The sequence below is a fragment of the Bos grunniens genome, chromosome 9, assembly GCF_055505025.1.
Source record: "Bos grunniens cultivar Pamir isolate PY7600 chromosome 9, Bosgru_T2T1.0, whole genome shotgun sequence".
Taxonomy (NCBI): domain Eukaryota; kingdom Metazoa; phylum Chordata; class Mammalia; order Artiodactyla; family Bovidae; genus Bos; species Bos grunniens.
The window spans coordinates 28880126-28895785 of NC_141173.1; the positions used below are offsets into that span (position 1 = coordinate 28880126).

The following is a 15660-nucleotide window of genomic DNA, read 5'->3' on the forward strand; positions in this document are numbered from 1 at the left end:
TTTTACTCAGTTTAAATATTCTGTCATGGAAATTGCTGGGGAAAAAGATCTATAGGCCTAAACTAATAGATCTGATATCAGTGAGATGTGTCTAGACCACAGGTTGCATGTCCTATATGACACTGTATCTCAGTCATTTAGGGCAGACTGGGTATATTCATATTATTCCAGAATAATAATTACTAGCAACTCTTTTCACCTGCTTAGTTTGGATGATAAATTATATGATCACTACCCAAATCACATATGATGCTGCCTGATTGAACTTAAAATAGCACTGATACAATGCCAGGTGCTGGTTTGGGAATTTACGTACCATAAAAACTAGACTGTGATAGACCTGGGACTGATTTAGATTGTAGGGCAAGATATGCTTCTTGTTTAATCCTACTTATAAAGCCACAGTTGGTGTCCTGGGTGCTATACTGAAACTGGAAAATGTTATGGTTTGGAGCTTAAGAATATTCATCAAGTTTGGTTCAAAGAAAACCAAGCTAGATAAAGAAGTACTAGTAGAAGAATCTGAGTTCAGTTTAGAACAAGGCAGCAGGGAGGAAGAGGAAAGAATTTCAAAGAGAAAATCAGAAATAAATTTTATGGAAGTATAATGAGTACAGCAAAGTAACACTAAAATATATGACTATTGAGACAAGTGCTTTGTGACTTGAGTCTTATTAATAAAGCAATCTCTTGATATTGCGTTTTAAAGGGTAGCATGATAGTGGGGCAGATCTAAAGTTTTCCAGTAGGACAGGGACAAAAGAGACCTAAAATAATTCCACTTGATCAAAATCTGATGTAAGAAAAAACAGCCATTTCAATAGAGAATGGAGAGATTATTTTTGAGTATTGCTGATGCAGTTGGTATTTATTGCAAAGAAGTAATTTATTCCTAGGGCTTCCCTGGTTGCTTAGAAGTTAATGCGTCTGCCTGCAATGCGGAAGACCTGGGTTCAATCCCTGGGTCGGGAAGATCCCCTGGAGAAGGAAATGGCAACCCACTCCAGTGTTCTTGCCTGGAGAATCCCATGGACGGAGGAGCCTGGCGAGCTAGAGTCCACGGGGTTGCAAAGAGTCGTACACGACTGAGCGACTTACTTTGTACAACTTCAAAATATCAATTCTGGATGGTTTAGGAATTGAACAAAACAAGGCATTAAATAAGTATAGGAAGATATATTTTTATATTTTTTTGAAATACAGTTGAATCTCAAAAATTACATGCAAATTCAAGTTATAAAAAGTTTAATATATTTTATTATATTAAAATTAAATCCAATCAATAGATACCATAAAGAGATAAAAGACAAGCTGCTGCTGCTGCTGCTGCTAAGTCGTTTCAGTCGTGTCTGACTCTTGCGACCCCATAGACGGCAGCCCACCAGGCTCCCCTATCCCTGGGATTCTCCAGGCAAGAACACTGGAGTGGGTTGCCATTTCCTCCTCCAATACATGAAAGTGAAAAGTCAAAGTGAAGTCACTCAGTCATGTCTGACTCTTCCCGACCCCATGGACTGCAGCCTACCGGGCTCCTCCGTCCATGGGATTTTCCAGGCAAGAGTACTGGAGTGGGGTGCCATTGCCTTCTCCAAAAGACAAGCTACATATGTGGAAAAGATGTTTGTAGCATATATTAGTAACTAGAGGTTAGTAGTGAAAAAAAAAAAAAAAAAACTCTTAATAAAGGACAAAGAACTTGATAGAATAGTGGGTAGAAAAAAATAAGTAAAAGATATAAGCAAGTATCAAAAATAAAACAATAAAGACACAAAATGGCCTGAAAATATATCAAAATAGATTTAGTGTGTTAGTAATAATGAAAATTTTCTTAAAATCACAGTAATACTATTTTATACATATCAAATTGACCAAAAATGGAGGAAAATGTTCATTCTGGTGATGGTTATGCTATGAAACAATAGAAACTCTTACATATACTGTTGGTATGAATGTAAAACTTTGGGAAAATATGGCATTTATTTAGAGTTAAACATGAGCACATGCTATGACCTAGCACTTTCACTTCTAAGAAAATTCTTGCACATTGCACCAGGATTCATATGCAGGAATATTCATAGCAGCATTATTTATAATAACACAGAATTGGACAGGACCCAGTGTTCATTGGCAGGGGAATGGATCCATAATATGTAGAATGTGTATACAGTGGGATACACTACACAGCAGTGAAAGCAGTCAACTACAGCTACTCCTATCAGCATGACTTGTGTAAAAAGTTAAACAGCTTATTTAAGTAAACAGTGGATCAAATAGGGCAGTGACAAAAACATGAGGGCAACTCTACTCGTAGGGGCTGGGGCAAAGGTTTTGTACAGACTACCTGGAAGCAAAGCAAAAAAATATTAATTGGCTATGACATATATCGCCTTATTTGGGAAAATTTAGTTATTTGGCTCTTACGATAATTGCTCTTGAGTACCATTTTCTTGATTCAAGAAAAATCTTGTTTACTCTGCCTTTGGTTTCTTTATGTAGACCAGTAAAGGCACTAAAGCTGTTAAAGTCTAGTAGGCCGTCTCGTTAAACTATTTTAACACTGCATCTCAGCACATTTTGAAGGAAGCCAATTACAAGAATTTAAAAATATAATTCAATTTATATAAAGTTTTATCACTAAACAATATAACTCAACCTGTGTATAATGGCTTTACCTTCGTTTGGAGATAAATTCATGTAATAAAATACTACAGAAAAATAAAGAAATGATTTATACAGAAATTAGGGCAATGATATTCTGAGATAAAGAGAGAGATATGCAAAGAGTAGTAAGACAAATAAGAGGTTTCAAAGGCTTTGGTGATATTGTATTACTTAAGCTTACCAGGGATTGGAAAGGTATGCATTTTTCACAAGGTTTGTATCTTGGAAGAGAATTTCTGTATTATTTAACAATTGGTTACAAAAAAATTCAAGCACATTAAAGCTAAGTTTTCTCTGCTGCTTGCTTTGCTCTTAGGTGCCACATACATTTTATCCTTTAGGTAGTTTTAGTCTTGTCTGACTTCAAATACTATAAGGTATTGACCTGGCATGTCTAATATCCATTTCTTGTTCTTTAATACCTGAATTTACAGAGACTGAACGAACCAAAGAAGAGGTTGGTTCTGCCTCATCGAAAAAAGGTCAGTGCAGCTTAAAGAAAAAGATGTCATGACTGTAACGTCTTTATGCTAAAGTTTCTAACTTAATGTATTGTTGAATGCTTATAGAAGAGCCTTATTTATTGATTTTACTATTTCGCTGATATGGAACAAAGTCACTTTCACAAGATTTGTAGTACCTGTTTAACACGGTTTTGTCTTCAGTACTCTGATGCCAAACGTTTTTATTCTTTTAGGGTCATAAACTAGAGATAGTAATTATAGTCCAATTTTAAGTTAGTTTTTGAAAATAAAGTGAAGAAATGCAACTGTGTAAACTCCACAGGATCCAATCATCTGGAGAGCATTCAAACTTAGTACACTGATTTATATGTTTAGGGTTTGAACAAACAGAACTTTGACCAGTAGAACTTCCATGAACAATGCTCACTTTATGTAAGAATAGTGTAAAATTAGAAATTACATTCCTTGGGATGCTTGCCGGAAGGAAACATATTAGGAAGCTTGGAATTTAAGTTTTTAAATCTATTTTTCTTGTCACATCTAATCAGAAGCAACCATTATGTGAATATTGACTCTTCTTAGTTGACAGTCTAAAGAATAACTTTAAGAACATTAATATATGTTAAAAATATTCAGTATGATGAGAAATTTACATATTCTCCATTCAAAATAAACTGGGATAATTTTTAAATTTGTGATTTTGCTTTACAAATAGAAATGAAATCAATAATATATCCAGTGTCTTTGTAAGAATCTCAAGACACAGTTTAGCAACCCTATCCTCCACACACACACACACCCACACAAACACTACACACATACCCTTTCCCATATATGCCACTAAAATGACTTAACATTTTTCTTCTTAAAAGCTCTTTATTGCATATGCTCTTTAGGAAAATATGCATCAGGACTATAGGGAGATATAAAATATATATGATACATATCCACATTCCCAAGTTATATTTATACATATATATAAATGAATATGTGGATACATTGATAAATGTATATATTAGTTAATAAACTATAAATTAATATGTTAGTTATATAAATTAGTGTACAAGTTACTATACACATGTATATACTAATGAAAGACAAAAAATTAAAAGGTACTTAAAGGAAATATAAACTGTACTGTAAGATAATACCTAATTAGAATCAGTTGAATTATTTAATGGGTTTTCTTTTTCAAATATAATTCTACTTATTATTCTGAATTTATAGTAGACAGAAATAAAATCTGTTTCCTAGACGGCTCTTTTCTTAGTAACCTAGTATTTGTGATGTCATTTTTGTGATAAGTGACCACGATACCTGTTTCATTGACATGTTTTACTAGGTATCAATTTGCCGTAAGTGGCAGAGACTTGAATTTATTGGAAGCCCATATTAATATATGTCATTCTTTTATGAGGACTTATTCTAAAATCACTTTTGCTTGTCAGCATTAAGTGTAATGTGTGAGTAAAACCTGGGTGCTTCAGAATGGATAATTCCATGGTGTCAATAACAAGGCTAAGGGTCTAAATACAGATTCAGAGAAAGTCATAATCTAGGAATGGATACAGGGTACATGGATCTAGTAAGTAACTATAAGGTAAGTACATCTATATATGTTAAAGCAAGAACAGAAGGAAGGCAGAATTGTATTCAAAATCTTCAGCCATGAATGAAACCAGTGGGATGTCCAAGTAGGAGTTATATGGATTTTATCTGGAATTAGATTTCACATATTGAGCGTCAAGAAATCTTTGATTGTCAAGACAGTCTGGAGACAGAGTTAAAAGGAAAGATTCGAAAACTAGTAGCTGACCCATACACAGACTCTGAATCACTTGGAGCCTAGATATTTAGGGTAGAAATATGAGCACACATAATATGGAGTTAGTCAAGTCCCATTCGAGTAAACAGACATACTGAATTAATATTGAATCTTAATTAAGTGAATTCACTGAAATATTCAACCAAGAATGATCTCTGAGTTTAGAGTAAGGCCAAACATTTTGGTTGGGATTAATTAGAACTGATTGCTAGGCTCAGAATGAAATGCAAGGAGGTAAATAACCTGTTTATGAAAATGGAATATTGGCATTATTTACTTTGCCTCTAGTTAATTAGATCTCATACCTCAATCATTAATTTAAATATGACTCTACATATTAGATTTCCTTCCAGCTATAGAAAATGAACAGAAACAAGTGTTCCTTCCAAAGCCATCATAAACATTTTGAAACTCAGGTAGGGACCAGTCTGACAAGTGACAAATAACATTCAAAGGAGACTCTTCTCATTGTCAGGTAGTTTCATTTCTCCTTATCAGTGGTGATTAATCACACATGAAATATATATTGTTTTATCATATATATAGTAACCAGCCCCCAATCTCCTTTAGGCTTTCTTTGTTTTTAAGATACTGGACTTTGTTATTCTATATTGAGGCTTGAACTAGGAACTGTGTTACAATGTTAAGTGGAAATTACTGATTTTACAATCGTTTTAAATGTTCAAAGTTAGAAAAATAATTAAATATTTTAAATTAATCACAGTGTGCCAGTTTATATCTAGTATAAATTGTTTAATCTTAAGCTTGCTTTTAAGTCAAATTTTATTTGGATATATATAGTATTAAATTATCAATATGATAATTATCTTACTGTTTTATATTTGTTTTGAAGTTTTCAAATACCTTTCACTTTCATTCAACATATACTTGTGGGTCATACACTATGTGAAAACTTAAGGAAATATTCAGATATTACTTGAGCAATTAAAATCATGAATATATGAATCTTGATTGACACCATGAGTTATTTAGGCCTCTTTTTTTTTTTCTTTTTTTGCTTTCAGCTAAATGTTTTCCATATGATCATAGTTTACGTTTGAAAGCCAACAGGGTAAATAGATAAATAGAGATAAAATGCCATAGGAGTTTAAAAATTATTCTTACCTGAGGAAAAGCAAAAGATTTGCTGTAAAAGGTGACTTTTAAATTTAAGCCATAAATAACAGGTAGACTTTAGTTATATAATAATTAGTTTAAAGAGTATCTTGGGCCTAGGTAACAGAGGAAGGCAAAGCAGAGGGAAACTGCATGTCTATGAAGAGTAATAACAATCTCAAGAATACAATATGAATTAATACAACTTGTGCTAATAATGCTGTAAGGGGGCCTGATTTTAAAATTCAGCTCTATCTTATGAGCACTAGGGAGTCAATGAAGAATTGTAAGTATAAGAATGATACTCAGACCTTTGCTTTAGAAAATTAGTAGATGCTTGCTCCTTGGAAGATAAGTATGACCAACCTAGACAGCATATTAAAAAGCAGAGATATTACTTAGCCAACAAAGGTCCGTCTAGTCAAAGCTATGGTTTTTCCAGTAGTCATGTATGGATGTGAGAGTTGGACTATAAAGAAAGCTGAGCATTTAAGAATTGATGCTTTTGAACTGTGGTGTTGGAGAGGACTCTTGAGAGTTTCTTGGACTCTCAAGGGATCCAACCAGTCCATCCTAAAGGAAATCAGTCCTAAATATTCATTGGAAGGACTGATGCTGAAGCTGAAACTCCAATACTTTGGCTAACTGATATGAAGAACTGACTCATTTGAAAAGACCCTGAAGCTAGGAAAGATTGAAGGTAGGAGGAGAAGGGGATGACAGAGAATGAGGTGGTTGGATGGCATCACTGACTCAATGGACATGAGTTTGAGTAAACTCTGGGATTTAGCAAAGGACAGGGAGGCCTGGCATGCTGCAGTCCATGGAGTTGCAAAGAGTTGCACACAGCTGAGCGACTCAACTGACTGACTGAACTGAGGCTAGTTAGGACATTTTGGCAATGATGTAGACAATATGCATTAGGATCTGATATTAGTCATGAAATTGGAAAGAAGGGATATTATATGAGCACTATTATAAAATAGATTCTATGGAACTTGACAACTGTCCAACTTTACAAGGGAAAAATTCAGAAATTATCTAATAAAAAGTTTTGAAGCTGAGTACTAGAAGAATATTGGAGGAGGAAAGGGCCACCCACCCCAATATTCTTGCCTGGGAAATACCATGGAGAGAGGAGCCTGGTGGGCTACAGTCCATGGGGTCACAAAGAGTCAGACAAACTTAACTACTAAACAACAACAACTAGAAGAATATTATTTAATATAAATATGAAATAATAAAAATGAAAATGAGTAATAAAATGAGTAATAATGAGTAATAAAAATAAAAAAGAAAGATAAAAATAAACTATTTTGTGAGAGAAGACAAGATTAATTTTAGACATATTTAAAGTGCTGTGGCACATGCAAGTAACATCAAGTGAATTAAGTCAGACAAAGGCATGTATCACCTAATTTTACTCATGAGTAGAATATAAAAAACAGAAAACTAAAATAAGTCAACAAAGAAAACAAAACCTAACATGTAGATAGAGAGATCAGAATGGTGGGGAAGGTGCAGGGGGGATGAATGTGTAAATATGATAGTAATGATTGGAAACTAAATTTTTGGTGGTGAGCATTCTGTAATGTATTCAAAAGTAGAAATATAATCTTGTACACATGAAAGTTACATAACATTATTAATCAATGTTACCTCAATAGTATTATATAGTAAGACATAAATACTAAAGCCACTAGCTTTAATTTGAGAAAGCATCTTTTGGTATCTTTGTAATAAAAGTGAGATTGAAGTTTGCTATAGGCTGGAACTTTGCAGGTAAATTAAACAGTGATAAAGTAAATAAAAAGAAAACAAACCTGAAACTATGGAAAACCAACTTCTCCACCTCACAGTTCATTTCAGGACTCTCTGTCCATAATCAAGGCATTACTGTATAATAATGGTAGCTACTTTGTTTCCTTAGTAGCTGGAATCTCTGAAGGTATGCAGCACAAATCTACTTTTTTCCCTAAAATAGACCCCTCCAAATGTTGATCAATATGAATGGTGTGATCCAAATGGTGTGATCACTCATCTAGAGCCAGACATCCTGGAATGTGAAGTCAAGTGGGCCCTAGGAAGCATCACTATGAACAAAGCTAATACAAGTGATGGAATTCCAGCTAAGCTACTATCAAATCCTAAAAGATGATGCTTTGAAAGTGCTGTACTCAATATGTCAGCAAATTTGGAAAACTCAGCAGTGGTCACCGAACTGGAAAAGATCAGTTTTCATTCCAACCCCAAAGAAAATCAATGCCAAACAATGTTCAAGCTACCACACAATTACACTCATTTCACATGCTAGCAAAGTAATGCTCAAAATTCTACAAGGTAGGCTTCAACAGTATGTGAACCATGAACTTCAGGATGTTCAAGCTGGATTTAGAAAAGACAGAGGAACCAGAAGTCAAATTGCCAACATCTGATGATGGATCATAGAAAAAGCAAGAGAGTTCCAGAAAAACATCTACTTCTGCTTTATTTACTATGCTAAAGCATATGACTGTGTGGATATCAACAAACTGTGGAAAATTCTTCAAGAGATGGGAATACCAGACCACCCTATCTGCCTCCTGAGAAACCTGTATGCAGGTCAATAACCAACAGTTAGAACCAGACATGGAAAAACAGACTGGTTCCAGATTGGGAAAGGAGTATTTCCAGGCTATATATTGTCACCCTGCTTGTGTAACTTATGTGCAGAGTACATCATGCAAAATGCTGGACTGGATGAAGTTCAAGCCTGAATCAAGATTGCCAGTAAAATGTCAATAACCTCAGATCTGCAGAGGACACCACCCTTATGGCAGAAAGTGAAAAGGAACTAAAGAGCCTCTTGATGAGAGTGACAGAGGAGAGTGAAAAAGCTGGCTTAAAACAGCATTCAAAGACTAAGATCATAGCATCCAGACCCATCCCTTCATGGCAAATAGATTGGGAAACAATGGAAGCAGTGACAGAGTTTATTTTTCTGGGCTCCAAATTCACTGCAGATAGTGACTGCAGCCATGAAATTAAAAGACACTTACTCCTTGGAAGAAAAGCTATGACAAACCTAGATAGCATATTAAAAAGCAGAGACATTACTTTGCCAACTAAGGTCCATATGGTCAAAGCTATGGTTTTTCCAGTAGTCAAGTATGAATGTGAGAGTTGGACCATTAAGAAGGCTGAGTACTGAAGAACTGATGCTTTTGAACTGTGGTGCTGGAGAAGACTCTTGAGAGTCCCTTAGACTGCAAGATCAAACCAGTCAATTCTAAAGGAAATCACTCTGGAATATTCATTGGAAGGACTGATGCTGAAGCTGAAGCTCCAATACTTTGGCCACCAGATGCAAAGACCTGGCTCATTAGAAAAGACCCTGATGCCAGGAAGATTGAAGGCAGGAGGTGATGGGGGTGACAGATGATGAGATGGTTGGATGGCATCACTGATTCAATGGACATGAGTTTGAGCAAGCTCCAGGAGATGGTGAAGGACAAGGAAGCCTGCAGTCTATGAAGCCACAAAGAATTGGATAGGATTTAGCAACTGAACAACAAAAAAAGCCTGATATTACATGCAGAAGACAACATGCAACCAAGTTGGTTTTATTTCTGGAATGCAATTTCAAAAATCAACATAATTAACCATAATAATATAAAGGTAAATTAAACCTTTCATAAATGATGCATTTGATGTATTTCATATTAATGTAGAAAGAAACTTCCCTATTCTGAAAATATATATACAAAAACTATTAACAAATATTATACTCAATGGAAAAAATGGAAAGATTTCTCACTGAGAATTGGAAAAGACAAGGATGTCTGCTATCAGCACTTGTATTAAACATTATACTGGGTATTCCATCCCTTGCAATAAAGTGATAAAAAGAAGTAATTTGTACATAAATAAAAAAATTAAAAATATAACTTTATTCACAGGTGAAATTGTCTATTTGAAAAATTCTTTTTTAATTTTTTTTAAATTTCTAAAGAATCTACAGATGAACTCTTACAACTGAGTGAATTTAGCAAGTTTTATATAAAACTTTTCCCTTTTTTTGCTCTAGTTAATATCATTAACTTTTTGAAAAGATCATGGTCATTTACACTGCAGACACTTTAGGTTTTCTATAATTGTTTCTTCAGAATATTTTTTAATATGTTCTTTATATCCCATGTTTGATTAAACTAAATCTTTGGCTTAACTTGATTCCATTTGAATGCTTCGGCAAGGGTACTTCAGAGGTGATACTGTTGTATATCATATTGTGTGTCATTAGAAGCACTGAATATCTGGATGTCCCATTATGGATGAGTGGTTCTAAGTTTCATCAGTGTGTTAAGTTGGTGACAACAAAATTTTCGCTTCAAAGTTGCAGTTTTCCCTGCGCAGCTCTTGAGGGTATACTTGGGTATTATGGCAATATTCAGTTTCCCATTCATCCTTCTTCTAATAGTTGCCAATGTCCTCTGAAGATCCTTGCTTTAATCAGTTATTTCAGTACATTGACTTTGTCTGAACTGTATTTCTTGGATGTATAAACAGGTAAACATAATTTTACTGCTCCACCAGCAGCAGTAAAATCTCAGTAGTTCATCGGAAACAGTACCAAAGTGATACTTGTTTTTTTTTTTTTTTTTTTTGGTTACTTGTGATTTGGGATGACTTCATTTAATATTTAAGCAAATCTCAAGCATGACTACACTGTCCTTTGAGCTGATTAAGTGATATTAAGCATGAATTTAAAGGAGCACCTAGTTGACATTTTCAAGATGCCAAGTGGTTCCAGCAATAACCTGGAATGTAAGTCGATTAATCATAATCCTGTCAAGCAGAACTCCTCACAGAGCTTGTTTATCAAAGCAACATGTAAGAGAATAAAGTGGGAAACAGTATGTAAAAACTAGTAAGAAGAGGGCAAGGGATTATTTTTATTTCTCTAATTCTTTAAGAGCAGACTTATAATAGTAGGTTTCTGTTGAATTACAGAGAAATGAGAAGTATTGAAAAAGCTTTAAAATAGTCTGTTTAGAAGAAATCTTTGGCATTGAATGAGTTACAAGATGCCTTTTAGTGCAGAAGCAGCATTTCCATTGGAACTTTTATTTAAACCTTATCTCTGCTTTGCAGCTGTACCTGGAAAGAAGGAAGAGAAAACAACCAAGACAGTGGAGCAAGGTAAAAAAAAATGAAGGAGGTTGACATTATCTTCTTTAGAAAGACAACAACGTGAGGAGGAAAACACTGGATTCAGACAGGCGGACGACAATAACCTTTAAATCGATTGCTCTCTATCACTGTCCTTGCATGTTTCTCTCTGCCAGGGAGAATGTGAGGTGGCAATCTGGGTTTTTGTTCTTTTGTATAACTAAACTCTGAGTGTAAGTTCAGAACAGGAAAGCTCCACAAACTGCTTAATTACATCAAGAAAAATGCTGAAGATTGTTGGGAATAAGGAAAATTTTCAGGCCAGTTGGTAGACATTTTTTCCTGTGTGATTTGTGGTTTTAACACCACCTGGCTGATCATAGTTTAAAGAACAGAGATGAAACAATTCTGTTTATGCAAGAACAATTTCTACTGCTTGAAAAATAATGTTAAAACAAAGTGAAAAACCAGCAATACAAGTAAATTACTTGAGTCTGTATTACGACTTCAGCAATTGATTCTCCCAATAAGTCTAAAATTTCAGTGTTATAAATCACAATGCTATAAATAATGCATTTTCTTTTTACTTATGCAGCTATATAATAAATATATCACTCTAGAATATGCTTGAGGAAAATACTACAGCACAGTAGAGTAAAAGCATTTGAGGTGATGTTGTACCTTCTGTTAAAGTGCACATTGCTAATAATTTTAATTGTTGTTCCCTCAATCCTTTGGCTTTTAATACATTATAATATTATAATATTTACTATTAATTATAATCAGTAGATGAGATTAAAACTAGCATAATTTTGTCAAGAATAAAATGAAAATAATTTCTCCTCTTAGAGACAAATTCCTAATATCAGAAATTTAGGTATTTTTACACAAATATATTAAGAAAATCATACAAACCCTCACACTTCAGATAAGTAAACTAAGTTAAGGATTGACTAATTTAAAAAATTAGTCAAGGATTGATTTCCTTGGGCTTTTCAAGATAAAAATCACATTAAATCACATTGAAAAAGTTTTCAAATTTGGTTTCTGCAGACTACCTGGGCTTTTAGAGTTCGGTTGAATGTTTCTGTCAGCCTCTTTTTGAGGTGGATACATTAGTCTCTGAAATATAAAGGTGAGGTGTAGGAGCATGAATCCCATTCTCAACTTGTTGGCTTTGACAAGATTCTGAGCCTAAATTTCTTCTCTAAAAAACAGGGTTTATTATACTTGACCTGCCTGTCTGACAAGATGTGGAGTTCAAAATACATGTGAAAGGATATGAAAAAATGTAAACCCCTAGTTAAGTATTTAGGATTTAGGAGGCCTTTTCTCTTGTGAAATCCGCTTCAGTATAAGTGAGAATCAAATCACTTTGTTTTCATTAAGCTTCATAATTTTTCTCCTCGCTAGTATAAAGGTATGGGCTGCTCATCTTATGGCATTTGCAAATTGCTTTTTATAACCACAGCAAATTAAGAGAAGACTGACTGGAATATAAAATGCCCACACTAATAATAATACCTAACATATAACTGATTTAAACACAGATTGTTTTATTTCTTTTTACCTTCATGTTGGTGTCAGTTTCATTAATTATATAATGTTGCTTCAGAAAGTTCAGAGACTGGAAATGGCTTTTAGAGATATGAATTTACTCCTTCAGATGATTTTATAATTCATTCTTTTACTAAATACATTTTATTTTATAAACACTTACACTCTTAACTTATATAAAAATGAGTCTTTCAATGACTTTTTAATATTGATTTAGTAAATCATTTCAATTTTAAATATTATAAAGCAATGGCTTCATATTTTTTAACTATACAGATCATAAAAAATAGAGTATTTGGATAACTTGAATGTTTTTGTGATGGTATATTTTTGACAAATAATTTATATGAAAATATATTTTGTGATTTTAATAAATTAAAAAATTTATGTGAGAATAAATCATTTACATTGTACAGATTTCATCATAATATTCTAATATTTATTCCTGAGATGATGTTTGACTATTGTGTAATCCTCTTCTTTATATAGATTTTAGTTATATTTAGAAGTATAAGTAATCTGAAACTAGTTCATAATGCATTGAAGTACAATTAAATGGTTTATAAAGAGTTAGTTTCATTAATTTAAATTTGAACTTACAAACTCTACTAGGGACAAACTTTTACTCATAATTCTTAATAGGTTTCAAATACATTTTTTGATCTATGTAAAATTGTGTATATTGAACCTCTGGACCTATTCTGCATTATGATTGTTAGGGAAGCATTAATTAAACTTTATGCTATGGAAAATTCATATAATGATAGGTGAAAAAATTTTACGTTAATGTAATTCAGTAAACTGAACCTCATATTATGTAAGAATTAGAAATTTAGTTAATTTAACTTTTGCAAAAGTCTAAAAGTATACCTCTAATTTTATCTGTAGTTCATTGAGGGATCATGTGGTTTTCAGTTGTTCTTCTCATAAAGATTGTACTTGGCTAGACCAGAATTTTGAGTGTTAAGAAAATCTTTATAAATTTCCCCACTTTAAAGATACACACATACACACACACCACAAACACCATTAGCAATTTCTCTTTGTTTAGAAAGCAGTTACCTAGAAGCATCAGGAGACACAAATATTTTCCATAGTACATGTTGCTGTCCTTATGGTGAGAGCCAAGGAATGCCAAAGATAGAACATCACAACACACTCTACTGTATGAGGATTTGTTTTCATATTTATTGTATATTATATCTGGAAAGAATACATCACATTTCATTGGTGATATAGTCACTAAGTCATGTCCGACTCTTTGTTACCCCATGGATTGTAGTCGGTCTGGCTCTTTTATCCATGGGATTTTCCAGGCAAGAATACAGGTGTGAGTTGCCATTTCCTACCCCAGCAGAACTTCCTGACCCAGGGATTGAACCTGCAGCTCCTGCATCTCCTGCATTGCAGGCGGATTCTTTACCACTGAGCCACCAGGGAAACCACTTCAGTATAATTTCATTTTATTAAGCTTGGTTTGTTTCATTTTATTAAGCTTGGTTAATTCACATTTCATTAAGCTTGGTTTATTTATTGTTTGATATTTAATTTATCATATTTAGTGTACTTTTTTCTCCTTGGTATTACTTTTCAAAATTGACCTGTCCTCCTAACTCCAATTTCCCTCTCTCTTTTTTAATCTTGCTGTCTCTCAGAAGAAAATCTTTGGTAATATTTGCTTGTAACTAGGCAGAAGATCAAAGCAGGCACTCTCAGGAAGCATTCAGTGATGTCTTACTTACCAGGGCACGGCAGGAGACCAGTCAGGACAATTAACTTTAATGATCTGAGTTGTAGATTGGAGTCCCAGCATCTCCTTGTTTCTAATTTTCTTCCTTCTAAGTGATTTCAATCTAACAGTGAGTGAAACGGTGAAGAAAATAGTAATAATTCAAATCACTCACATATCATCTTTCTTTTTCTTTCATTCATACCTGTGCATGATATCACTTAAAGCTTTCTTTAAGAATTTGTTCTAAGGGACTCTGACAGTGCTGGCATGTAGGAAGTATTCAATAAATACTTGTGGGTTGAATAAAACATAGAGGAATTCCTGAAGAAAGGAATATTAGGTGATGCAGATTTCAATAATCTGTGTCTCTAATACTGTACCATTATGATATTTTAGTAAATCACATGTGATTTCTGAAGCGAAAGTTGCCAAATATCTCAGAAACCAAAATATAACTGATTAAATTATCCAACTACCCTCATTTTAAAGTAAAAACTCTAGGTGAAATTAATAATTACATCTTCTGCTGCTGCTGTGCTATGCTGTCATGTCTGACTGTTTGCAGTCCCGTGGACTGTAGCCCACCAGGCTCCTCTGTCCATGGAATTATCCAGGTAAGAATACTGGAGTGGGGTGCCGTTCCTCTCTCCAGGGGATCTTCCTGACCCAGGGATCGAGCCCTCCGCTCTTGCATTACCTGCATTGGTAGGGAGATTCTTAACAACTAGCACCTCCTGGGAAGCCCAACTAAATATTAATTGATCATTAATTACATCATTATTATGATCTTTGTAGAAGGTATTCTTATATAACAAAACTGCTTGTGGTGAACCATCATATGGATAAAAATTTTTAATAAATTACATTTTAGCAATTGTACCTTCTATATTGTGAATTTTTTAAAAACTTAAAGTGAAAGAGAAAATTTAGTAATTGCCCAGTGAGGTCAATGTATAAGTGTAAACATAGCAACATTAGGCCTTATCCTTATTGTTTGTTCCTGATTTTACAATTATAGAGCTGAATTAGCTGATCTTACACTCCTTTGAATTATAAAAAAACTTATATTCACTGAAGTTTTCAAGTAGTATATCCCTTGTATCAGAATATGAAATCTCTAGGAGAAGGCTGGTCTAGAATGACTTATTTCTAAGATT

At 33.8% G+C, this 15660-nt stretch overlaps 1 protein-coding gene across 50 annotated transcripts in view; it reads left to right on the plus strand.

Annotated features, from left to right (window-relative positions):
* Positions 1 to 15660, plus strand: part of TRDN (triadin) — a 414935-nt gene that overhangs the window by 296517 nt on the left and 102758 nt on the right. For all 50 annotated transcript variants that reach the window (XM_086317033.1, XM_086317034.1, XM_086317035.1 and 47 more), the window contains 2 exons: positions 3096 to 3143; positions 11197 to 11244. In XM_086317033.1, coding sequence (XP_086173159.1) covers positions 3096 to 3143; positions 11197 to 11244 — 96 coding nt within the window. The remainder of the gene's footprint in view (positions 1 to 3095; positions 3144 to 11196; positions 11245 to 15660) is intronic.